This window comes from Apium graveolens, chromosome 3 (assembly GCF_009905375.1).
Source record: "Apium graveolens cultivar Ventura chromosome 3, ASM990537v1, whole genome shotgun sequence".
Lineage (NCBI taxonomy): Eukaryota > Viridiplantae > Streptophyta > Magnoliopsida > Apiales > Apiaceae > Apium > Apium graveolens.
The window spans coordinates 70,730,144-70,756,892 of NC_133649.1; the positions used below are offsets into that span (position 1 = coordinate 70,730,144).

Genomic DNA, 26,749 nt, shown 5'->3' on the forward strand with positions numbered 1-26,749 from the left:
AATACTCGCTCAAAACCTGGGGGGATCCGGCTCTGTGGTGTATTTTACATTCGCAACGTGGTTGCTGTTTTGAGAAAACAATTTGATTACTTGCCCAACGTTCGGGAAGTAAGTCCATCTAATTGAGTCGGCATAAGCGACAGGCCGGGGTACGGTCTATCAAAGTGTAAGTGGCTGGGTGGCAGTCCATCAACGCGTAAGAGGCCGGGTGGCGGTCCAGCAAAAGGTCTTAATACGACCAGGGTGATGACCGGTGGGGGATTCATCCATCTACTAGTAGAAAAGGTTACCTATTGGTATCTTTGCCTGATCAGCAAGATATCGGGTTTATGCCAAAATTCTTTTCTTTCCAAATTCATTGGATATTACAACTCTGTTCATACTTTACATGACAGAGGTTTTCAGGAGATGTATGAGATATATATATATATATATATATATATATGGATATATATATATATAGGTATCGGGACTTAATGAAGTATCTCGTAACTTCATTTCATTCAATGATATTTCAAAGATTGAATCTATTCAGGTCTTATCTTGTAGTCTCATCTATGTGATGAACTTTTGAAACTGATGATACCTTGAACGGTGGTAGTTCAAGTAGTATCCGGAAAAGATATAAGTATATTGGAGTATCTTGTAACTTCATCTTTTCAACTTATATCTGGTTAATGATTATCTTATGCATGACGAAGATTTTCACAAAAATGTTGAGACAAGGTTAGATATATGAGATCACCTTGCAACGATATTTTTATACAGTTATAAACTGGAACTCTGTGTATATTATACATGGCAGAAAATTTCAAAGATTTTGAAAAGTATATATGTATATATATACTGAATATTTTGCGACTTCGTCGCATTAAGATATCAAACTTGGTTCATTTCTTCTTGACCAAGACTTTCATGAGTACTATGAGAATGCTCATATATTGTAAATCATTATACATATTATTTTGGTGGGCTTGTTACTCACCCTTGCTTTCTTCTTTCATCACACAACAACAGATAGACATGATGAACAGGACCAAGCTCCCAATTCGTGAGCGGATAGGAAACGTTCCGCAGTTTCCTGTAGGCGTTGATGCCGTTGTAGCTGAGGTAGGAACTACCAATAGGCTAGGCCTTCAACTTTTGATGTACCAGACTTATGTATCTTTATCAATTGTAATAATGGCAAAGAAATGTAAATCTATTCAGAAACCCTTTTAAGGTGTAATGGCATATAATTTTGGAATAAAATGACTCGTCTTATTTTTTTGATATTCATCTCTGAGACTATAACTTGTGGTGTGTGTGTTTATGGTGGGGTCACTGTACAGAATAGTTGATTATTTATTAAGATTGAGTGTTATTAAGGAAAATGGAACTCGTGACAACCCGGATCCCCGACCCCGGATTTGGGGGTGTTACAGTGTTGATTCCAATCCAGGAAGAAAGCTTTGAGTTTCCTGAACAAGTGGAGTGTAGATAGTTAGCGTGTGTGTTTGAATAAAGAGGAACTTAGTTTAAAACTGGTTAGACAATGGTTTGTAATAAAGAGAGTTTTTAAAATTTTGAATTTGGTTTGTAATAAAGTAATTAGTGATTCTTGTTTTCATACTTCAACCTAAAAAGATCCTGGTTAGCGTAAAAGGGGTTTAGATATATTTCATTATTATTGTTATTCAGGTTGTACATGTTGGGTGATTAACTAGTAACCCCCAGACTTATACCCCGGGTCTGGAGGGCGTTACAAATGGTATAGGTTGGACGGATGGTAGACGAGAGAGGGTGGGAGATATGATTTTGTGAGGGAAATTTTTGGGAATAGTGTGAGCAACGATTATACTAACGTGGTTTTGGATGGGAAGAGCGTTGTGTAAATTGAGCAGTAATAGCAGGTGTAGTTTTGGTACCTTTTTCGCGTTTAATAAAGCTTTCATGGTCTAGGAGCTTGTCATGAAGTTCTTCAAAAGTCATGATTGTATCCCTTGTACGAATGGCAGCATCAATCTTTGTAGTCTTTGCTTAAGCCGTTTAATGTGTGCGCGACAATTTCAACATCACTTAGGGGATGGCCAATAAGTGCCAAATCATCAATAAGAGTTTTGATTGCTTGCATATAATCAGCAATAGAAAGACCCTCTTGGGAAGTTTTCATGAGTGTGGAAAGAAGTGTGAGCATTCGCGTGTTGGAGCGATTGACAAATGTGGTTTCATGTTTTTTCCAAGTTTCAAAGGAGGTCTGGCAAGTAGAGATTAGTGGAGCAATATTACCAGCTAGTGAGGCTTGAATGGCTTGTAAAATAAGTTTGTCTTGTGTTAACCAGAATTTCCGTTCAATGTTAGTAGGATGATCTTTCTCTTGTTCAGGTGGACAGGGGAGTGATTCGTCAACATATCCCAACAGATCATAACCAAAAAGAAGATTAGAGAATTGTGATCTTCATGATGCATAATTGCTACCCCGCGATAGTTTGAATGGAATTTGAGTGACTGTATTAATGGAGATGAGATTATTGTTATGAGGAGTAGTATTTGTGGAAGAGATAACAGTAACAGAAGAGGGAGTAGCAGAAGCAGATGATGAAGATTGGGAAAGAGGAAGTGGAGTGTCATTGATAGATAAAGAGAGATGCAGAAGATATAGATAGAAGAAAAGTAAAAAAAAGGGAAAGCTCTTATGGCTTTAGAGCTCTGATACCATAAAGAATGTCAAAAGAATTTGAAAGACAATAGAAATATTTTATTGATTGATTTACATTTGTAACCACGACTGTGCTTATATAACAGCTTGATTAGAATTAGTTCCAATATACATGGAGCCACTATCTCAACTATTATACATGTACATCAGGATACATAACAATATATATCATGGTTTGTTATCTTCCAGAAGAATAGGTTTAACACTCGGCTCGAAACTTGGCTCAACCTGAATTGTGCTCGGCTCGAAACTCGGCTCTCTCGGCCCGAATTACAACCCTATACTCTGATAAACATATCGAGGTACTGCCCCCTGTATGGTATAATATAAGGAGAATAAGTAATTTAAAAAACAAATGCAGAACTAATTTTTTTTTGCGTGTCAATATGTTATTTTTTGGCTATATATAATGAATTAAGTTAATGTAACAACTTCGTCACCCATCAGGACTGAACATGTTCGAACAGATAATAAAGGCTTCGCAGGGAAAGCAAATAGTGATGTTTCTTGACTATGATGGAACCCTTTCTCCCATTGTTGATGACCCTGATCGTGCTTTTATGTTTGATGCTGTAATTCCACCAAAACTCTTCTCATATGACATATATATTAATATATATATATATGTTGGACCAGGACAAGACGACCCAAAGGAATTATAGTTGGAATAGTTGTAATACATTATGTAAAGCCCAAGAAGGCCCACTTTGTAAGGAAAAAGCCCATTTGGGACTTAGTATAAATAAAAGACAACAATCCCATTTGAAGGGGTTGGCTCATTAAGCAAAGAAGATCATCTCCTAAAATTATAGTCTAATAATAATAATATTATTGGCACATCATTTGGCGCTAGAAGGAGCTTTGCTTTAACAAGATCCAACCAGAAGATGATTGTAGAAGAGCTTGATCCGGGAACCGCCGGACCGACTCATGTAAAGGAGTTGACGGCAGAAGTTGCCGCCGACCCCTCGACCCACGGCGATCGCGAGCTTCCTAAACAACCGGCATTGAAGCCGAAATGTTTGTTCCCTCCACCCGAGGCTCCTCCAGAAGATCAATTTCTTGGCTTGAAGGACTCACTCCAAAAGGACAGAAAAAGAAAAACTATGTCAGATCAGCGTTTTAGGGTTCAAACATCTAAAGGAAAGAAAGTCCTCTCGAGCGACATTCGACTGCATTTGGAAAAGAAAGAAAGGCTAAAAGCCCAAAACCAAGAAAATCCAGAAGACCCACTTGATTCAGACGAAGAACTTGAGTTTCTAGAACACGAAGCTCGGAGATTGCAGGCTAAACTTGAGCGAAAACGCGAAATTCACCGTCTCCGTCGAGAGCTCCAACAAACTACAGTTCAAAATGAAGAACAAGACGATGAATTTTATGACGACGACGATGCTGACTATGAGTATGAACCGTCGGCAGAGTCGACATATTCGCAACCACGTGAACGTCGACAGAGGACAGTGTCATCTGCCGATGTCTCACGGCATACAGAATCCACAAAATCTATATCTCACGAGGAGTCCGCTAAAATACAGGAGGAAATCGCCCAGATGCGTACCTTGATGAGAAATCAGGCAGGGCTTGAAACCGTTTCTGAGAGCCCCCTATCATTAGTGCTTGAGAAGACGCGCATCGACAAGACGTTGAAGACGCATGCTCTCGATCATTTCGACGGATCCTCGGACCCGTTAGCATTTCTAAAGATATTTGATGGTCGCATGGCTTTCTTCGGCCACTCGGAGATCGCTAGGTGTCAGTTCTTCTCCACTTGCCTTCAAGGCACGGCTCTCCGATGGTACAATAACTTGCCACCTCGGTCAATCGACTCGTGGACAACTCTGAAAAGCAAGTTTCAAGCCCGATTTTCCAGCAACTACAGAGGAATCAAAGTTACAGCATCCTTGATGTCAATGCACCAACGCTCTGGTGAAAGTCTCAGAAGTTTCCTAACCCGGTTCAGAGAAGAGATAGCAGAAATTCCAGACTTAATAGAACAGATGGCTGTCAATTTCCTGACAGCGGGCATCGATAAGTCTAAGTATGACCTTCTTTTAGAAGAGATCTTTGAAAAAAGGCCGAAAACCCTACAGGTCGCGTTCCAGATTATAGAACACCGCATGATGCTTCAAGAAGCGGTAAGCTGTATACAATCCCCACGGAGGTCGTCAAAATATGAACGATGTCGAAGCTACAGTCCACGATCCCCCGCGAGGGAAAGGCGTCGAGAGCGCCGTAGGTCACCCCCGCCACGCACTTCGGACCTTCCTCCGAGGGATAGAAGAGAAAGAGATTGGAAATCCCATAATCGACCTGAAAAAGAGTTCACTAAACTCAACACCGAAAAAACGACAATTTTGGCGGTGTTAAAAACAGGATCGGATTATCGCCCTCCAAGTCCCATGAAACCAGGAAGACCCCCAAGCTCCAGATATTGTGAATATCATGAAGACATTGGCCATACAACAGAGCAATGTTTTCAGCTTAGCAATCTCATCAAAGGAAAAATTCGTCGAGGACAACTAATCCACTATGTGCAGCACGATGATGAACCCAGACGTCACCATCGAGGTGAGGACGATCGTGTAATCGACGTTATTTTTGGTGGTGTAGCCGACGGGGGCCTCTCCCACAACTCTCGCAAGATTTATGCTCGAGAAGTCTTTAATGTCAATCCCTCGGCAGCTAAACGCCCTCGAGCGAATCCCTCCCCAGTCATCTCTTTCTCTGATGATGATTATCGTCCCGGTCTCATCGAAGGCCATCAAGATGCTCTCGTCATCATAACACGTGTGGGAAATAACACGGTTAAGAAAATGTTGGTCGATAATGGTAGCTCTGTCGACGTGTTATATCATCATGCTTTTTCCCGAATGGACATAGGAGATCGAAGACTCGAGAACTCTCGAACCCCGTTATACGGGTTTACAGGCAATGAGGTTCACGTGGTAGGAACCATCGACATGCCAGTACTTTTCGGTTCCCCACCCTGTCAGATTTGGAAAATGGTCAAATTCCATGTGATTAGCGCTTCCTCAAGCTTCAACGCTATTTTGGGACAAACAACGATCACCGCACTCCGAGCTATAACATCTATCTCCCACTTAAAAATGAAATTTCCCACAGATTTCGGCATGGGAGAAATGATTGGTGATCAAGTAACAGTAAGACAATGCTACCTAACCACTGTTTCTCCAAGAAAAAAGACAGAGGAAGAGTTAGAAGTCAATCAAGTACTTGACATCGACCCAAGAGAATTGACCGACACATCCACAAGCAATTCATGCTCCCCTCTCGAGGAAACAGAAGATATAGAAGTATTTGAAGGAAACCCCGATAAAACAACAAGAATTGGCAAAAATCTCTCATCAGATCTCAAAAAAGAAATCACGAACCTCATCCGGGAATTCTCCGATATTTTTGCTTAGGTCCCGAGGGACATCCCAGAGACCATTGCTCGACATTCACTGCACATCAGTAGGGACACCAGGCCTGTGCGACAGAAACAACGCATATTCTCGTCCGAGAAAAGAGCAGCCATCGACCAAGAGGTCGACAGACTCCTCGACGCCGGCTTCATCGAGCCTGTGCAATTCCCCACATGGATATCGAACGTGGTTCTTGTTAAGAAAAGCAATGGGAAGTGGAGAATGTGCATTGATTATTCAGATGTGAATAGGGCGTGCCCCAAAGATTTTTACCCTTTGCCCAATATCGACCAACTCATCGACGCCACAGCGGGAAATGAACTCCTGTCCTTTATGGATGCCTTTTCGGGGTATAATCAAATTAAGATGGATTCCCATGTGTTAGGTCCCAATTTGTTTGTAGAAGGGGGGTTGAATGCAAACAATACCGTTTAATCGAATAAAATGCGGAATAAAAAGGTGAAACAAAATTCAAGTTAAATAAAACTTTTATTAAACTTGAAAGGTGTTACAACAACGGTATCTGTTACAAGAGATTAATCTCAAATCAATTATTAATCTAGAATAAATTCGACATGAACTTTTTCTATTTTTGCAATGAAAAGATCAAATGCTAAATGCGATTTGAGATTAAGTTCTAGGGATTTTAATCCGCTAGATTGTTACACAAGAACAAGATAAAGAATTCTAGTGGTTTGGATTTAACTTTACAATCTAGAATTTTGATCTTGAATAAAGCAGATGAAAAATGAAATATTGCTGCTTGTTTTTCTTTTCTGCTTTTTCTTGACTTGTGTGTTCTGTATGAATAATTGCATGAGTGTCTTCTGCTTTTTGTTGTTTAAGTAAACAAAACAATCCAGTTGAATCAGCAAGACTTTCGGCAAAGACAATCAAATGAACTGGCATGACAATCCATTTGAACTGGTAGGACTTTCGGTGAGACTATCCTTTTGAACTAGCAAGACAATCCCAATAGCTAGCAAGACAATCAGAATGAACTAGCAAGACTTTCGGTATGACTATCAATTGTCATACCGATTGTCATAGCAGTTCAAATCATATTGTCTTACTGAATTATTAATAGATTTTAATCTAATAACAATTCTGAAAATCCTTAATATTAATTCTGAATTAATTAATCAATTAATTCAATTAATCAATAAATTAATCTTTGCAGATATAATTTATTTTCTTAATTAAATTATTTGACTTAATTAATTAATAGAGAATTAATACTAATCTTGAGCAGCAACCATTCTTCTGAAAATCTTCTGAAAATTACTGTCAATTATGAATCAATTCCACCACTTCAATGCTGACACTCGATGTACTGTCTGGTTCATGAGTGACTAACTTCCGTGACGTTTCTTCAAGCCTTGACCTTGATACTCTTGATTTTCTTCAGACTAAATCCTTGTAATTAATTGATACCCTGACGAGATCTCTGTCACTTGATTAAATACACAATCTTGATTGATATCACTGAGGCTTGATCAATTTCTTGAGCTTCTTCCAGTGAATTAAGTCTTCAAGTCTGTAGATGAATAATGTTTCTTAACCCTTTGACAGATGTTACTCTGTGAGATCTCTCTGACGATAGATCCACTATTTACTTATTACATTCTTATTTGAGTTGTGTTAAATCCTCGAATAAACAAATAGGCTAAGATATATGCCTTTCACCATGACTGGCAACAAACCGCTTTCATCACTCACAGGGGGGTTTTTGGTTACAAAGTAATGTCCTTCGGATTAATCAATGCGGGCGCTACTTTTCAGCAGACGATGGATAAAATATTCTCCTCGCAGATAGGAAGAAACATGCTAATATACGTCGATGACATGATCACAAAGTCAAAAGTTACCTTCGACCATGTGACAGACCTTCGAGAAACGTTCACCAACGCAAGGGCAAATAACATGCGACTGAACCCGGAAAAGTGTTCATTCGGCCTTACTGCAGGTAAATTTTTGGGGTTCCTGGTTACCCAGAAAGGCATCGAGGCCGATCCAGCTCAGACAAAAGCTATTCTAGAAATGAGCAAAACAAGATCCATTAAAGACTTACAAAAGCTCACAAGGTGTATAGCCGCTCTTCGAAGGTTCATTCCTCAATCTTCAAAGAGGTGCCTTCCATTTTTCTCTGCAATGAAAAAAGATTCCAGATCATCACAGTTTGAATGGAACGAAGATTGTGAAAAAAATTCACGGAGTTGATGTTTTTGACAAATCCTCCAGTTTTAACACGACCCTTAACAGGCGAACCGCTACGAGTATATCTCTCAGCTTCCGACGAAACTGTCGCGGCAGTATTGGTCCGTGTCAATGAGGGAAAAAATGTCCCTGTATATTACATCAGTCACTCACTCTGAGACGCGGAAACAAGATACCCTCAAGTCGAGAAACTCGTATACGCTCTCGTTATCGCGAGTCGTAAGCTACGTCATTATTTTCAAGCGAGAGAAATCCATGTTTTGACCAATCTTCCTCTGAAAAGAATCATGCACAAGCCCGACATAAAAGGCAGGCTCGCAGCTTGGACCATCGAGTTAAGCCAGTTCTATATCGAGTATAAACCTCGAACGGCGATCAAGGCCCAATTTCTCTCAGATTTCGTCGCTGAATGCCAGTTCAAATCCAAGACACATAAACCTGAAGATGATCAGTCTCGCCTGTGGCTTCTGTTTGTTGATGGCTCCTCGACATCCAACTCTGGAGGAGCAGGGGTCATACTAATCAGTCCAGGAGGATTCAAAATCCAACAGGCTCTCAAGTTCGGGTTTTCCGCCACAAACAACGTGGCCGAGTACGAGGCACTCATCGCCGGGCTAAAGCTCGCATCCGATCTCGAAGCAAAGGTCATTGACATATTTGGGGATTCTCAGTTGGTTTCCAAACAGATAAGTGGCGAATTTAAGACGCATAATGAAAGGATGGCCCGATATTTAACAAGAACACAAGAGCTTCTTAGCAAATTCCCTTCATGGAAAATGTCAAATGTCGATAGAGAGGAGAACCAGTGGGCCAACTCTCTAGCCAAACTGGCCTCTTCCAACCTCCCTACTAATCTCAGCCCAACATACGTCGACATTTTGGAGACCCCCTCTATCGACGAAGTATCAATCAATCAAATCCAGGCTAGGCTCGATTGGCGCCAACCCTTCCTTGAGTACATTATCGATAATAAGTTGCCTGAGCATAAGTCCTAAGCCCGCACTCTTATGTTCAAAGCCAGGAACTACTGTGTTGTGGGTTCGGAGTTATATCGACGTGCCCTCTCTGAGCCTCTACTCCGTTGCTTGTCTCCAGAAGAGGCCCTCCAAGCGATCGTAGAAATACATACGGGAATCTGTGGTGAACACCTAGGAGGGAAAACATTAGCCCTCAAAATTATCCGACAAGGCCTATTATGGCCTACAATTCGAAAGTATTGTGAAGATTACGTCAAGAAATGTCAGGCATGTCAGCTTCATGGAAATGTAAACCGTCGACCCACGACTGAGCTAAACTCTATTCTCAGTCCGTGCCCCTTTTTCCAATGGGGAATAGATATTGTGGGTCCCTTTCCAAGATCCAAAAATCAGTGCCAATACATCGTAGTCGCCGTGGATTACGCAACCAAATGGGTCGAAGCAAAGCCCCTTGCTAAAATTTGAGAAAAGAGATGATAGAATTCTTTATGGAATACATTGTCTTCCGCTTTGGGATCCCCAGAATCTTAGTTTCTGATAATGGCACTCAGTTTGTAGTGAAACAGTTTGAGGAAACCCTGCTTGAATTAAAAGCCCAGCTAATCAAAGCATATGTAGCATACCCCCAAGCAAATGGACTAGCAGAAGTAACAAATAGAACCATCCTACAAGGCTTGAAGAAATACCCCGATGTTGGGTCGATGAACTTCCGAATGTGTTGTGGTCGTATAGGACGACTCCCAGAAGTGCGACGGTTGAAACTCCTTTCCGACTTGCATACGGAGTTGATGCTGTCATACCTGTTGAGATAAGTCTCACCTCACCACGGGTCGATGTATTCGATCCTGCTATCTCTCTCGAAGGTCTTCGCCTTCACAATGATTTGTTAGAAGAAACAAGGGAAGAAGCCCGAATGCGGATGATCGCCCAGCAAGAAAAAATTGCAAGGTACTTCAACAAAAAGGTCAAACCCAAAGACTTCAAGGTCAACGACCTCGTCTTAAGGGACTCCGCGACATCGCAACCCACTGTCTCAGGAAAATTCAAACCAGCATGGGAAGGCCCTTATCGGATCTCGAGACTTGTAAGTGCGGGGAGCTATGAGCTTGCACACCTCGACGGGAAACCCATCAAAAATGCCTGGAATGGGATTCATCTCAAAAATTTCTATCAGTAATTTGATCTCAGTTGTGACCTGTTATCTTGAGGCAGTAAAGGCCATACCAAAGACAAACCCTCGACGCAATGAGGGTCGTTATGAGACCCCCACCGAGGGGTGATTAAGTTATGATAAACAAATTTCTTTAATTTGGTCCAAGTAAAGAACATAGAATTTCACTTTTTTCATTCCTTACATAATCAGCAAAAATAAAAGGATAACCTTCGAAAACTTTCATCGACGTAAACATTTCAAAAAAAAAAGGAGACTCGAAATCATTCATCTCTAGGCAAATATTTATACAGTCTCATCACGTCGACGAGCTGGGCTATAGAATCTCTCTCATAATGTAAACACTCAACCACAAACTTGATAAACGGCTTAATATTTCAAACTCGAGACAAGTAGTGATAAAACCAGACAATATGCAACTGCTTACAACATGGAAATAAACTTAAACCATGGATCGCGTATCCGAAACTTGCTACAAATCCATCATCCGGTGTTATCAATAAAATTCTTAAACACATTCAAATCCAGTTACAAATATCCACAGGGCATACCCCGCCTTCATGCATTATCACCCTTCGACGCTAGATCACGAAGATAATCATCGAAGGCGTGACCCTCGACGGCAAAACCAGCCTCTTCCATCCTTCGGAGACATCGTCCGTAACCATCGCCCAAAGCATCAGCGATATCTTCAACAACTTTCTCTACTTCTTTTTTCAAGTCTTCATTTTCCTTCACTATCAACTTGTAAGAGCTATCCATTCTTTCGACCTGTCGATCCAAGCCTTGGCGCTTGCTTTTCTCCTCATCAAGCTCCCTTTCAACCTCGAGAAGTCGACCCTCGAGTTCTCGCACCCTCCCACTCGATGCCTGCTCAGCAACTTCCATCTCAGCAATCTTCTTTGACAATGCAGAATTTGCCAAAGCCAAATCAGCCACCCTATGCTCGAGTTCCGCAAAACCCACCGCGATTTTCTTCTTTTCCCCCTTCAGGGCAGCAACCTCAGCTTCGAGCTTAGAACAAGCCTCACCATCGACATCAGTCTTGTAATCCTCCAATATGTGCATAAAATCGGAAAGAAACTTCAAAAAAAAAGAGAGAGAAGGGGGGTGAATGAATGACTATGAATGAACATGAAGGCAAAAATATATGCACATAGAAAAGAGAGAGAAGGGAATGCACATACTCGCCCAACCCGGCTTTTACATCGGTCAACAAGATCCTCGCGCTTCCGCCCATCGTAAGCAACCAAATCCTGAGGTAGATTAAAAAGATTAAGTGCTCTCAAGGGCACGGTGGATCCACCCGTCCATCGCTCCGTAGGCTGAATCTCGACCCTCACCACCTCCTTCTTCGAACGAGGGTCGACAGTTCTTCCCATATAAACCCTTGTCCCAGCAATGGTCACAGTCTTGTTCACTCCCTCGACATCAGCCTCCCGTCCACCAACAACTACTTAATCATCTTCCCTCCGAAGCCGCTTTCGAGGGTTACCTTCCACGCGGATGAGGTCTGACACAACCCTCTCATTATCTTCAATCACATTGTTCCCCTGATCATCGAGCAACTCAATTGAAACCGAATGAGGGACCCCGACGGTCCAGACCTGGCCGCATCAGAAGGCTTCCTCGTGGCACGTTGCAACAGCAACATCATTGCCTTATCCATTCCTCCTCGAATCCCGCCGTCTAAAATCTTTTTAAGGGAAGCGCCTCCCACTACAACGCAAAAAAAAACACACACACAAAACAACAAGTCAGTCACCCTATATATAGGCACATACGAAAATAAATAGACAAGAGTCAACGATGACAAGTACAAAAACTAAGTACATAAACAAAATAAGGGCAATAACAAATAAAACATCCCCCTTATAATCGTGCATCTCTAAAAAACCACAGTCCTTCAAATCTAAATGTGTATACCACGTCCTCGACCCATGAAACTCATCGAGGGAAGCAATATCGTGCTTCTCCATGTTATTTAAATAATCAATCGTGCCCTGACTAACTTTCCCGCAAGGCTTTACAAATTCCAAATCAGGACCCCCAACGAACAGCCATTGGGAGTGGTAACCGGAGTTCGATGATCTACGCTAACAATCTTCATCCTTCGATGTCGAGAGTCAAAATATACTTGACCGCCATAGTACCGCACACCGTAAATAGAGAAAAACAATTTCAGAGTCAGCGATCGACCCTTATCACAGCACAATGCCACAAAACCACTTAACTGAGCAATGGAATTCGGTGTCAGCTGCCCTAGGCCACATCCGATAGCCTCATACATCGTCAGGAAGAAAGGATGCATCAGCAAACGAAGACCAAACTGAAACATAATCATCGCAACCCCATGCATCCCGAACTCGGGCATCATCCAAACCCTCTCATCTGCTGTCGGCACTCGATACCGATAACCGTTAGATAAGTCGATGTAACTCTCCAACTTACTCACGGGTGGGTCGACGGTGATATAGTAACTAAGATAATTTAGACTAGGCTTGCCCTCAAATTCGATCCTACCTAACCGAAGACTTTCCTCGACCGTTCTGTTTCTGAATTCCAGGGTACGAGGGCTTAGGGGTGGAGAAGGCAAAGGACCTGTAGGCATCCCTTTCAAAAACTCATCGCTCCCTAAGAAATCAAAAGATCCACACTGACCTAGATCCGGGATCTCTAGATTATCCAAGTTTAAAACAGACTCCTCATCACCCTCCTCTAATGGTCGCTTCCCGGGGTCCCGATTGGAGGCACTATGCGACGACGACGATGAAGGAAAGTAGGCCATTCTAAATTGGTAAACTACAGATAGACACGACCGACCCGCAGATAAAAGAGGAAAAAGAAGAGAGAGAAAGAGGATAACTTACAATGCGAACTAAGGACGCGCAGCAAACGCCTTTTAGATATCTTGAGAGGAAGTCGAAGAGGTTAGCCCGCCAATCTGCAAAGAAACCTGAGAAAACAAATTCAAAAACGCACATGAACGGATATATATGTCTTCAAAAAAAAAGAGAAAACAAAGGGGGGGGGGGAAAGAGAACAACAACAAGACAAGAAAGCATTGCATTTAATTCTTTCCTTCCTTTAGGCACACACGGTTGACTCCTATCTCGAATTTACAATTATTTCTTATTCCACTTTTGTTTTGTTTATTCGTCTTTTCCCTATTATTCCCTTTCATTTTATTATCCTATCCAGACACTAACTTTATTCAGGTATCAAAACAAAAATCTCGAGATCCAAAACGCAAAGGCGAAAAAGCAGGAAAACGCAAATCTAAAGATATTGCGCAAAACAAGGAGGGGGACAAATGTTGGACCCGGACAAGACGGCCCAAAGGAATTATAGTTGGAATAGTTGTAATACATTATGTAAAGCCCAAGAAGGCCCACTTTATAAGGAAAAAGCCCATTTGAGACTTAGTATAAATAAAAGACAACAATCTCATTTGAAGGGATTGGCTCATTAACTAAAGAAGATAATCTCCTAAAATTATAGTCTAATAATAATAATATTATTGACACATCAATATAGGGGTTAGTTACACAACACGATTGTTGCATACTTATGGCGCTTAGTACTGAGCGTTGTAATCAGATAAAAAGCAAGTGTTATATTTTAACAACACTCTATTGAGCGTGTTAACTATGTTGTGACAATCATATGCAAGATACCGACGACCATAGCTATATATAAAAATATATTTATAGTTATACTCATTATATTTCCAATATGAGTTGTGTAGATGAGAGCAACAGTGAGAAAACTAGCCAGATATTTTCCCACCGCAATAGTAAGTGGAAGATGCAGAGAGAAGGTACTTCTTTTACACTTCTTCATAAACACAAAGCTAGCTAGTAGTGTACAGTGTTGCTTTACTTATAAAAGTCTAAAACTGTACTCTCCTTCTCATCTTTGTAACTTGACTCCATTATGGTTTCATATCTTTACGGATTCTTTGTTTGTACTTGTGAATTTTGTGCTTTTACCTATTTATGTATGTGTAGGTGTACAGTTTCGTACGATTAGCCGAGTTGTACTACGCCGGTAGCCATGGTATGGACATTAAGGGACCATCTAGAAGCTCCCAATACAATAAAGTGAGTCTAATATTGTTTTTTTTTTGCTAAATAAGTGAGTAGTCTTTTGTAATTAAATATATGATAATCTCTAAATTATAATTTCTGTATGAACTTAGTTTCAGACTACTCAATCATCAACACTCTGCCAACCGGCCACCAAATTCCTTCCAATGATCAACGAGGTAGCTTTTATTTATAAATTGTGAGCGCCCGTATTTAAACAACTTCTCATTTGTGTTTTTGCTCTAAAAATCAGGTCTACGAAGTATTATTGGAGAAAACTAAATTCACTCCAGGTGCTAACGTGGAGAATAACAAATTTTGTGTTTCTGTGCATTTCCGGTGCGTTGAGGAGAAGGTATATAATCGAGTATCACTCTATGAACGTCTAAATGTCTATGCATGTACATGTATGTTAGCCATGATTTCAAATATATTAATGCTAAGAATAGTTTGTGTATCCAGAATAGATAAATGCAAGATAACTTGTGTAATCTAATCTAATAATCTGATGAAAACAGAAATGGAGTGAACTGGCACAAAAAGTTAGGTCAGTGTTGAAGGACTACCCAAAGCTTCAATTGACCCAAGGAAGGAAGGTAAGGGACATGATCACACACAATTATTGTTCAGATAATATTTATTTTTATAAAGTATATACATTAATATTCATCTCTCATGTCCATATATTTAATACAGACTGTGTTTTTTTTAAGAACAATTCTTAATTTGAGAAAAAATTTGTTAAACATTTTGAAGAAAGTACCCAACAATAAAACATTAGAAGTGTTAAAAATATGCAGAACAAATGTATCGCACTTTCTTACACTTTCTACACTTTGCTGATCAATAATTGTACTCCACAGAGCACGACAATATAATCATTTTGGATTCAATGTTTTAACTTCTCCTTCATACAGGTATTAGAGATCCGTCCTGCTATCAAATGGGACAAGGGGAAGGCTGTGGAATTCTTGTTGGAGTCTCTTGGTAAAAAAGTTTAATATCTTTAATTACTTGGTTTTTATTGTAAGATGGGATTTGCGTTAAAATGAGTTTAGAAAGAGGAACAATACTTGTCTTCCAAATGATTATTACAATGAATTGCCAATTATTAACTTTTGGTACATACAATTTTACAGGGTACGCTAATTTTACTGATGTTTTTCCTGTGTACATTGGTGATGATAGAACCGATGAGGATGCGTTCAAGGTACGTATCCAGTGCCGCAACTAATATAAATATAGTGTTGCATTTATACTTGTGGTTCATTTTTGAAAATTCTGATAAGGGGATTGTTTGTTTTTGTAAATGTGCTATAAATAGGTATTAGCAGATAGGGGACATGGGCTTGGGATTCTTGTTTCCAGAAGTCCGAAGGAGACACAAGCATCTTATTCTGTGCGAGAGGCTTCTGAGGTAATTTAATCAATGTATTAGTTTCGTGTTACTTTATGTTGCAAGTTGTCGGTACCCATCTAACTGAATATATTAATAGTAATTGATTATGGTTACAGGTGATGGAGTTCCTGCAACAATTAGTAGAGTGGAAACAATTGGGCGGGGATAGATACTATTCCAACTCGGCTGACCAGATATGCTTTGTTTAGGGGATGGTCCTTGCACGGGATCCTTGATTCAAGCGACGGAGATTATCGACCACCTATCAGATCCCTTAGGCCCTTGTATATTTTGTAATGCATGTTGTGTTTTTATTTATTCAAATTCAATGAAATTTAAAATTTCCATAATATCGATTGAATTTATATATTTTACAAATGCCAAACGAATTGAAGCAGTTGCCGAATTTTATGTGATTACAAGTATAAGCAATTTAGAGGCAAATTTTTCATTCATTTGGAGTGATTGCTTAGATAGCCGAATTCCAGTAATGATCATGCCTGCAGTCTGCAGAACGGTGCATGCATGTCTGATTCGTTGGCTTTCTGTTATTATATCATTCATATTCAATATTATAAAATGTGTTAGCAATTATCAATAAAAATGTTTTCGTTGATAGAATTGGAATTTCTTGTAGTGGCCTCTCTCCCCATGTTTTTTTTTTCATTTAATGGATTGGCTTTTACAAGAGAAAGGCAGCGCCAAAAAGCAGCCAGGTGTAGCGAATATATGTGTACATGGTTGAACCAAGTGTGGAATCCCCATGAAAGAAATGCTAATGTGAAGAAAATTACGTTGATTTTTGGCATGCAAGGACACCACTTACCTTCCTCAAGTTTTAGCCCTTCCTTTTAGACGTGCAGGTGGAAAGAATGACGGAATCTACTTAAACACAACATATAGGATGGTGACCGACAGCCGATTCGAACCAAGTTTTGTTTCAACCTAACTTATGTTGATTCTTTTTAAAATTAGCTGAGTCTAGCTGTATTTAATTTTTCAACCTGATATTCAAGATCACTCAAACAAGAGGTTGTTCACTAAAAATCCAGCTGAGCAAAACTCGAGTTGAGCCAAGTTATCTACTAATATTTAGTAAATATTTTTTTAATCAACTAACCTTAAAGTATGATATAGATCAAATACTAGTATTTATCTTATAACTATATACACACTCACACTCTACTCTTGTTTTTTTTATCCGTATCATTCTAGTTTTCAAGGCGAGTTTTAAGAAAGATATCTAATTTTATTTTAAATTATTAGGACATCCGTAATTTCAGAAATCATATATTATTTTTTACGTTGTCGATGTCAACATTTTATTATCTTTTAATGTTTTATAAATTTAGTGTTTGAAAATTATGAGTTATATATTTAATGATGTTTGATAAAAATATAAAGAATTGAAGATGAATCGATCGTAATTATAATGTTTGATCATTTTCTTACGAAAGCTAAGTGTTTAATTTAGAAATATAAACAAAATTTTAAAAATATTTAAATTATTAATAAATGGCAATAAAATGTACTGATAGAAATAGTTATTTGATTAGTAATAATTTATTACGTGTAACACATACTCCCCCTTCATTAGATTTGTTATCAAATGCTTTCATACGGGAACCTAGACAAATATTAAAGAATGTACAAGTAATACACAAGTGACTATTAAAAAAAGAAAGCACACTTTTTAGAATAGGTGGAAAATTAAAATAAAATGATAAGATGTCAACTTTTTTATAATATATAAATTTTGCTATTTTGGGTAATTTGTGTAATATAAAGAAATAGAATGGAAATATGAAATATAAATTTTATTCTAGCCGAGCCTAAGCGAGTTCGGGGCCGATTCTGAGCTAAACGAACCAAGCCGAGCCGACGGACAAAAAACTCTATCAACTTGTTTACTTATCCGAACTCATTTCATGTTTAAATAGGATTATGTAAGAAAATAATCCCAGTAAAGTTCACTTAAACACAGTGTTGTAAAAATCGGTAATCGGGCAATATCGGTCGAGCTCCCGATTTAGGATTAATTGAAAATCGGGAATTAATCGGAAGGATTAATCGGAGTAAAAATCGGATGTATTATAATATTAAATAATATTTAATATATTATTATGATTATATTAGTTATTTATTAAAAAATATATATTTATTATATCATAATTTCTATAATTATTCATTTTTAATTTAATATAGTATTTTAATTTTAAAAATTAATTATATATACTCTAATAAAGAAAAATTCGTAAAAATAAACCGGACTTCAAAGATCGAATCGGTCGGATACTTTATAGGGGATTAATCGGGAATTAATTGATGATTTTTTAAAAAATCGGGGATTTTTAAAATATTTCTTAAACAAATCATTCTCTAATTTTATTCACAAACAATTATTTGCCGCCCTAGTCACAGATAATGGGAGGGAAGAAGAAAGAGCTTTTCGAGCATGGAGATGCTTAATTGTCAGAGCTCATGCCCCCTGAATTGATGGTTCAGTATCACCAGAGTCTACTTTGTAGAATTACATGTTAGGAGGATATAAAGTAGTATTAACAGGTGTGACGACATGGGGAATCGGTCCCCGCATGGGGGGCCGAGCCGTACCGTATATACTCCTAATTTATTACTTTCTCCGTCTCATATTACATTTTCCGTTTTAACTTATTATACTATTTATGATAAATGATTGATTATTAATTTACGTCTAATTTATAAGATCAAATATAGTCATGAGTGATTTTGTTCGATTCTTATTTATGAATATTTTAATATAATGAAGTTTTTATATTTAATATTAATATTAAATTAAAGATATTAACAATCAAAAGTATATATTGGTAAACGTGTTTAATACTAATATGAAACGGTTTTAGAGACGGCTGAACCCTGTATTTGTATGTATTCGTATATGAACTGAATGAAATAGTTTAAAACAAATTAAGGGCACAGTGTGAAACTTGAAAGTTAGACTGCCGTCAAAATATTTACTTGTTTCCGATTAACTCTCGAACTATATGTACTGTACATATACTTGTTATTGAAGCCCAAGTCCTAATATTCAAGGCCCAACTATCCAGTCTATTCAGAAGCACATGATCCAAGGAAGATTCTAGATTAATTAGCTGTCTTAGTAGCTGTTTATTTGTTTTGTCCTAGGAGGGAAATTAATGTTTTTGTTTTAGCTTTGCAGTAGGAGGACAGTGGTCCAGGGTCTTTGTAACTACCTCTATTATAAGAGAGGACTTATCCTTGTAGAAGAATCATCCAAGAATGAAATGAAAAAGCTCCTGCTTAAAACCATACAGTTTCATTGTTCAATTGTTTTCATGTTATCAGAACTATGAATTACATCATATAATTGGTGTGCTTATTCTTCACTTTATCTATATTTTTTATTGTCGAAATGGCAACTACTGATAATATTGTTCATACTAGAACATCTATTGATGTCTCGAGCCCTTTGTATCTTCACCCTTCTGATGGTAACAATTTCATGACCATTGATAAGCTTCAAGGCTCGTCTAATTATAGATCTTGGAAAAGATCTATGGAAATCGCCCTATCTTCAAAGCGTAAGCTGGGATTTGTTGAAGGTACATTGCTTAGAGATACAACCGATGAAGTCAAGAAGGACGCCTGGGATACGTGCAACAACATGATCATCTCTTGGATTCTAGGGTCGGTTTCCGATTCTATCAAGAAATCTATTATGTTTGTGAGCAGTGCTCATCATATATGGAAGCATCTTGAGCAACGTTTTGCTCTCACCAATGGATCTCGGAAATACAAGATAAATAAGGAGTTGTATGAAACCAAACAACAAGGAAAGCCAGTTAGTGAATACTACACTCATATGAGGTCACTTTGGGATGAGCTGGAATCATTGGTCATTCTTCCTACTATTAATGCAACAACTGCAGAAATTACAACTCTGATTAATGTTCTTGCTCAACAAAGAGAAGAGCAAAAGTTGTTCCAATTCTTGAATGGATTGGATGACACATATGCTGCTTAGAGAAGCCAAATGCTTATGATGGCTGCTCTTCCCTCGGTTGAAACAGCATGTAGTTATATCGAACAAGAAGAAGCACAACGGGAGATTCTCAGTCATTCCAAAGACGAAAGTGAAGGCCTTGTGATGTACAGTAAAGGGACTATGGGTATCTCTGCTAATCTTCAAGGTACAACACAATGTGGTGCTTGTGGGAAGCCTGGTCACAACACTGATAAATGTTGGACAGTTGTGGGTTATCCCAGCTGGCATGCTAAAGCTAAACCTCAACCACAACAACCACACAGAAGCAAGGGTCGAGGCAATGACATGGGTACTCAGCAAAAATGGAACAATGGAAGATCTAATTCTGGAGCCCGAATTGCTGCTAATGTACAAGGGCCAACTCAAGATACTAGATCTATAGCTAGTAGTACTGCTACAATCACCTCACAGCAACTTGAGCAGCTGTTGCGGATGCTACCAGCTTCTTCAAGAGGGGGAGGAGATACAGATGATGAAATTGAGGGCAGCTATGCAGGTATGGTCTCATGCTATTTTGCTGATTCCACTAAAAATGCTGAATGGATTATAGATTCTGGTGCGTCTGATCACATGTCTGGTATGATTGATGTTTTAGAAAATGCTGTGACCTGTGAAAAACTAGCTCGAATTAACTTACCTACAGGTGAAAAATCTCAGATTACACACAGAGGAAATATGTGTTTGCTTAATAAGCTAAAATTAAAGAATGTGCTTTATATTCCTGCTTTTAAACACAATTTACTGTCTGTTAATAAGCTATGTCATGATGAGAAGTGCACTATAGTCTTCCATGATAATTACTGCATTATTCAAGATAGTCTGACAAGTCAAGTTAAAGGAATTGGGAAAGGAGAGCATGGTCTCTATTATTTAATTAATGAGCCACTTCAACAGACCTTAAGGAATATTAAAGCTCAAACTATAGATCACAGCAGTAAAACTGAATATATTAGTAATGGTAAAGCTGCTATGTCTGCCAACACTATTACTGCTCTAAATCTCCCTACCATAGTTAAGGATGTTCTTAGGTTGAGTAAAGAGATGTTGTGGCACCAGAGACTAGGTCATACACCTTTAAAGAGAATGATGATGATTGATCAAATTGAGCTTAAGGATGGTAATCAAGATATATGTCTAGCATGTCCTCTAGCAAAATTTACTAAACTTCCATTCACTAAGAGTCAATCAAGAGCAGGCAATGTGTTTGAACTAGTGCACATTGACACATGGGGACCATATAGAGTTCATTATAGAGGTAAATATAGTTACTTTCTTACCTTTGTAGATGATTGCTCTAGAGTGACTTGGGTACACTTACTCAAGCACAAGTCTGATGCTTATAGTGCAATCTATAGCTTTGTGAAAATGGTAAGGACTCAATTTGATCAAAGGGTAAAGATCATAAGGTCTGATAATGCCCTGGAATTTGATGATTACAAATGTAAACTCTTCTTTGAAAGATTAGGAATACTCTATCAAACTTCATGTCCAGATAGGCCACAACAGAATGGAAGGGCTGAAAGGAAGCATAGAAATATTCTGGAGATGGCTAGAGCTCTGAGGTTTCAAGGTGCTTTGCCACTCAAGTTCTGGGGAGATTGTGTGCTTGCTGCTACACATATTACTAATAGACTACCAAGTGTTATTTTAAGAGGTAAAACTCCATATGAAGTGCTTTATGGAAAGAAGGCAGGTTATGGATATTTAAGAACTATAGGATGTCTGGCATTTGCTTCCAATCCCAGCAGAAAGAAAGATAAGTTTCAAGAAAGAGGAGTCCCATGTATGTTTATAGGCTATTCTTCATCACAAAAAGGATATAGGTTGCATAATCTTCTTACTGGAATTACATTTGTTTCCAGAGATGTAAGATTTTATGAATCTATATACCCTTATCATGTATTTCAGTCAACTATGGTAAAGGGCTCAGAAGCGCAACAAGAAGCAACCAAGGAGACACAGATTACTTTTGATGATTATGAGTATGAGAATTTTCCAAATGAAAGTCAAGATGCAACAGAATCAGAATATGATCTTCCTCAATCAGAACAATCAATCATTCGAAGATCAACCAGAGAGCATAGACCTCCTGCTTGGCATAATGATTACCATATCAGTGCAAATTGTGTGAGGAAGGTAACTAAAACTCAGGTCAGCTCTCAATTCTCATATTTTATGAATACAGTAGGTAAAGCACCTGATCCTAAATGCTTCAAAGAAGCAGCAAGTCATAGTCATTGGCTCCAAGCCATGAATGAAGAACTGGATGCTTTGGAGAGTAATCAAACCTGGGAAATTACTGATTTACCTGCTGGAAAGACTGCTATAGGGTGCAAGTGGGTGTACACAACCAAGTTTGATCCTCAGAGACAAAGCACCAGATACAAGTCTAGACTTGTGGTGTTGGGAAATAAACAAAGGTATGGTATTGATTACGACCAAACCTTTGCCCCTGTAGCAAAGCTATCTACAGTCAGATCTTTACTTGCAGTAGCATCTTTGAAGGGTTGGTACACACATCAAATGGATGTGAAGAATGCGTTTTTACATGGAAATTTGCAGGAGGTGGTATACATGAAGTTTCCTCCATGTTATGAAGGTGCTGGTTTTAGATTTGATGTTACATCACCAGAGAAATATGCAAAATACTCTGTGCTTCAAACTAAAGTTTGCAGATTACTCAAGACTATTTATGGTCTTAGACAGTCACCAAGACTGTGGTTTGATAAGCTGAGTTCAGCTTTAAAGGAGAATGATTTTACTCCATCTAAAGCAGACTGCACTCTCTTCACAAAACAGAGAGATGGAAACTTCACTGCAATTCTGGCATATGTAGATGACCTGATTGTGACAGGTAACAACATGACTCAAATTGAGGAAGCAAAGAAATTTTTGAGCTCTCAGTTCAAAATGAAGGATCTTGGAGACTTGAGATATTTTCTCGGAATTGAAGTTGATAGAAGTGCTGAAGGCATTTTTCTATCATAAAAGAAATATCTGCAGAATATTCTTGAGGAGTTCAAAATGACAAAATGCAAGCCTTTAAGGTTACCAATGGATGCTCATGTGAAGCTTCTTTCTACTGCTGGAGATCTCTTGCATGATCCTGATGTGTACCAGAAACTTGTTGGTAAACTAATTTACCTTACAATCACTAGGCCAGACATTGCATATAATGTGCATGTACTGAGCCAATTTATGCACAAACCTACATCTGTTCATTTTCAAGCTGCAAAGAGAGTCCTTAGGTATTTGTCTGGTTCAATAGATCAAGGTATTTTCCTTGCTTCTGATTCTGCAGCAGAACTCCAAGCTTATTGTGATAGTGATTGGGCTGGGTGTCCTAACTCTAGGAGATCAACTTCTGGTTTCTGCCTCTTACTTGGAAAGTCCCCTATAGCTTGGAAGTCTAAAAAACAATCAGTTGTGGCTAGATCCACAGCTAAAGCAGAATATAGGTCTTTAGCAATGGCTACATGTGAAGTCCTGTGGATCAAGCAACTTCTCAAGGATCTGGGCCTTACTCATCTTGGAGCAACTACCATTTTTTGTGATAACAAAGCAGCATTGGCAATTTCTGCTAATCCGGTTCATCATGAAAAAACTAAACATGTGGAGATAAATTGCCATTTTATCAGAGAGAAGGCTGCTGAAGGTCAGATTACTCCAACTTATGTCTCCACTACTAATCAACTAGCTGATGTCTTTACTAAGATCCTAACTACAGAACAGCATCAGTGTCTTCTTAACAAGCTTGGTGTTCATCATCCAACACACCTAGCTTGAGGGGGAGTATTGAAGCCCAAGTCCTAATATTCAAGGCCCAACTATCCAGTCTATTCAGAAGCACATGATCCAAGGAAGATTCTAGATTAATTAGCTGTCTTAGTAGCTGTTTATTTGTTTTGTCCTAGGAGGGAAATTAATGTTTTTGTTTTAGCTTTGCAGTAGGAGGACAGTGGTCCAGGGTCTTTGTAACTACCTCTATTATAAGAGAGGACTTATCCTTGTAGAAGAATCATCCAAGAATGAAATGAAAAAGCTCCTGCTTAAAATCATACAGTTTCATTGTTCAATTGTTTTCACTTGTGAGTTGTGCGTGTGAGATATGTTTGAGTGCCTGTCTGACCCTATTAAGTTTCTGGTTGTATAAAGCTTCAAAACTATTTTAAAGGTGCCCAACTTTAAATCATGTCGATCACTCATTTAAAGTACTCTCCTTACAACATCTCTAATAAGGGTTGTCAGGGAGGTTATCAAACTTATGCGGTATGATATTTTTGGTTGCCTATTTATTGGAGTTGGGAGGTTACCAAAAGATTATCTATCAAGATTGTCAAAATTTGGCAATCCTTTACAACTTCCTAAATTAACAAAAAGTTATAAAAAACATTCTACTCAACCCACTTTTATATTGAACTAAATATAGATGGAGGAACCACATGGACAACCTTTTGCCCTTTAAAGTTGCTTAACTATTATAACAAAATTTTAATAAATGTTGGTAAGAGTGACATAAATAGTGAGAGAAAATTAAAAAATAATATATTTAATGATTTGTCATGGTTTACAATTTTGTTAGTAATCTCGTGCTCTAAGAAAAATAGTTACATATAACTAGATAGCTACGTATAATTGGACTCTTGACACCACTTGTGTATATTTAAACTGCAGAGTGCAGACTTTCATTTTTCTACTTTGTTGGAAGATCTTCCATCAAAGTACTTGGAAGCTAAGTCTTAACCCTTTCTTTGTTTCTCTTTGCCGAGGTGCCGCTCTTTGTTTATTAAAAGGATCATACAGTGGATTAACATTGTAAACAAATGGAACTTATTCACAAAACATATGATATCATTAAGGCATGTGTTTAGAATGAGTTTCTTATCAGGTAAAAAATTGCATACTTTTTTTAACTTAAAAGTTACTTGCATGATATTTCAAACCAACCTCGAATCTTGAGAGTGGCTCACACTATATCAGACCAGCCCGTGACCCAAATATTCCCAGATCATTAATGGATCAGTACATTACTTGTGCAAGTATTATTTACTTGGGCTTCTATTTCGAGTCACACATGTGGCCTAATTGTTAGACAAAAAGATCAAATTCGATTGGGCCCAATGACCAGAGTATTCGAAATCTATTTTTGGAGTTGAAATTAACATTTATTAGACTCCAAAATGCATAAATAAAATTCAGTTTTAAGTGATGTTGCACAGGCCGCTCTTTTCATTATCTGATTTTTGGTTGTCTGATCACACTCGAATTATGTATCTACTTATCGCATTTTTGCCCCTGCTTGGTAGTTCCGTAGCAGGTTTGATCTGATTTAGATTGTATGTGATATTCATCTGATTTCAATCTTGCAGTCTTACTTGCATCAGCCAATGAAATTTAATGTATTAGATAACTCCATTATATATATCAAATTAGCATGCAAATAGAATGATCTCTACTAGCACGAATACAAATCTCATTTTATTACTGCACGTCAGCACTGCATTCTTGATAAACAATCCGTGTATCTTTAGCCAATGTGTTTACCTTAAAAGTACATGTGACTGAGATATCTTTGTGACTTGTTTTAGCCCAGCTCGAAATCGTCAGGCTCACAAACATTTTGAACCCTAAAGACTCCGCCATCTTCGATTTGGTGCTATTCATGCTTTTCTCCATTTCACTGGGAAGTTCCACTTTTGCACTTTGTTTTAGGTTTATCTTTAGGTTGCTAGAATGTTCGGCTTCTTGCGAAAATGGTTCAAATTTTCCGTCCGCAACTTTCCTGTGTTCGAATGAGAGTAATCCGTATCGATCTCCTCCGTAGGAAACATCCATTCTTGGATTGGGATTTTTGACATTCAATGTGATTTCATATACGTGCTTTGGTTGCTTCTTGTCATGAGATGGTGGAGTAGGATCAACCCTAAACTGTGTGATTTCAAATTCGGGGATTTCGGGGATGTAAATTGCAGCAATGACCCCAAAAAAGACACCCAAGGAAACACCTACCGTGGCAATGGCAATTAAAATCCAAATGCAGTTAGCAGGACCCTTTTTAGTCTGGTTTTGTTTAACATAGCTTTCGACAATCTTAGAATTCTCGGGTGGGGGCACGCGAAAAACTTGATCTCTTGAGGTTTGAATGACAAATGTTGATCCTGGAGGAGGGGGTAATGGCTTAATAATAATGGAATTATGATGAGAGGGTGGGGGAGAGGATGGTGGAGAGGATGGTGGTGAATCAAGAGGAGGGAAATATTCCGTGCTGCTTCTAGCAGACGGGACCCGCTCCTCCATGGAAGATCAGGAGCGGTGCAGATAATAAAATAAGGTTGAATTAGTATTAAGAACAGGGGAAATGTGGTAGATGTAGGTGGTGGGTTCAGGTTGCACGCAGGAGAATAGGAGATTCGGCTTGGAGGTTGGTTTGGAACTTACATTCTTGCATGCAATTCTCCATTTCCCAACCAAGAAGCAAATTTCATATCGTTTCCTCTTAGATATATATTTCCTCCTTTGTAAACATTGTTTGGTTACAAATTTAACAAATCTTCCAATTAATATTCATTTTGTTAGAGTAAAATATATTAAATTGAGAAAATATACCATTTTTTTAAAATTTGCTCTGATTTAATAAATAGCATAACTCATCTGTTAAAATTAAGAAGTCATAACTCAAAGATTGTAGGAATAATTCTTCACTCAAATAGTCAAACAGTATATACTATA

The 26,749-nt window shown here is 38.5% G+C and overlaps 6 protein-coding genes across 6 annotated transcripts; 5 read left to right on the forward strand and 1 right to left on the reverse strand.

Annotated features, from left to right (window-relative positions):
* The first annotated feature begins 3,585 nt into the window (after positions 1-3,585).
* On the forward strand, positions 3,586-8,343 carry LOC141714314 (uncharacterized). The gene is made up of 3 exons (XM_074517839.1): positions 3,586-6,012; positions 6,124-6,518; positions 7,845-8,343. The coding sequence occupies exons 1-3, from the start codon at positions 3,586-3,588 to the stop codon at positions 8,341-8,343; spliced, it is 3,321 nt and encodes a 1,106-aa protein (XP_074373940.1).
* A 284-nt stretch (positions 8,344-8,627) lies between these two features.
* Positions 8,628-10,494, forward strand: LOC141714315 (uncharacterized). Its single transcript, XM_074517840.1, has 2 exons — positions 8,628-9,295; positions 10,050-10,494. Exons 1-2 carry the CDS (start codon positions 8,628-8,630, stop codon positions 10,492-10,494), a joined length of 1,113 nt encoding a protein of 370 aa, XP_074373941.1.
* Positions 10,495-14,168: 3,674 nt separating this feature from the next.
* On the forward strand, positions 14,169-16,406 carry LOC141710760 (putative trehalose-phosphate phosphatase H). The gene is made up of 9 exons (XM_074513291.1): positions 14,169-14,308; positions 14,499-14,591; positions 14,690-14,755; positions 14,830-14,931; positions 15,095-15,172; positions 15,494-15,563; positions 15,716-15,786; positions 15,901-15,993; positions 16,092-16,406. Exons 1-9 carry the CDS (start codon positions 14,237-14,239, stop codon positions 16,182-16,184), a joined length of 738 nt encoding a protein of 245 aa, XP_074369392.1. The 5' UTR covers positions 14,169-14,236; the 3' UTR covers positions 16,185-16,406.
* A 2,981-nt stretch (positions 16,407-19,387) lies between these two features.
* On the forward strand, positions 19,388-19,999 carry LOC141714317 (uncharacterized). Its single transcript, XM_074517841.1, has one exon. The coding sequence runs from the start codon at positions 19,388-19,390 to the stop codon at positions 19,997-19,999; it is 612 nt and encodes a 203-aa protein (XP_074373942.1).
* A 3,045-nt stretch (positions 20,000-23,044) lies between these two features.
* LOC141714318 (secreted RxLR effector protein 161-like) lies at positions 23,045-23,806 on the forward strand. Its single transcript, XM_074517842.1, has one exon. The coding sequence runs from the start codon at positions 23,045-23,047 to the stop codon at positions 23,804-23,806; it is 762 nt and encodes a 253-aa protein (XP_074373943.1).
* Positions 23,807-25,400: 1,594 nt separating this feature from the next.
* On the reverse strand, positions 25,401-26,529 carry LOC141710761 (NDR1/HIN1-like protein 13). The gene has a single exon (XM_074513292.1). It carries the CDS (start codon positions 26,315-26,317, stop codon positions 25,502-25,504), a length of 816 nt encoding a protein of 271 aa, XP_074369393.1. The 5' UTR covers positions 26,318-26,529; the 3' UTR covers positions 25,401-25,501.
* Between the last annotated feature and the right edge of the window lie 220 nt (positions 26,530-26,749).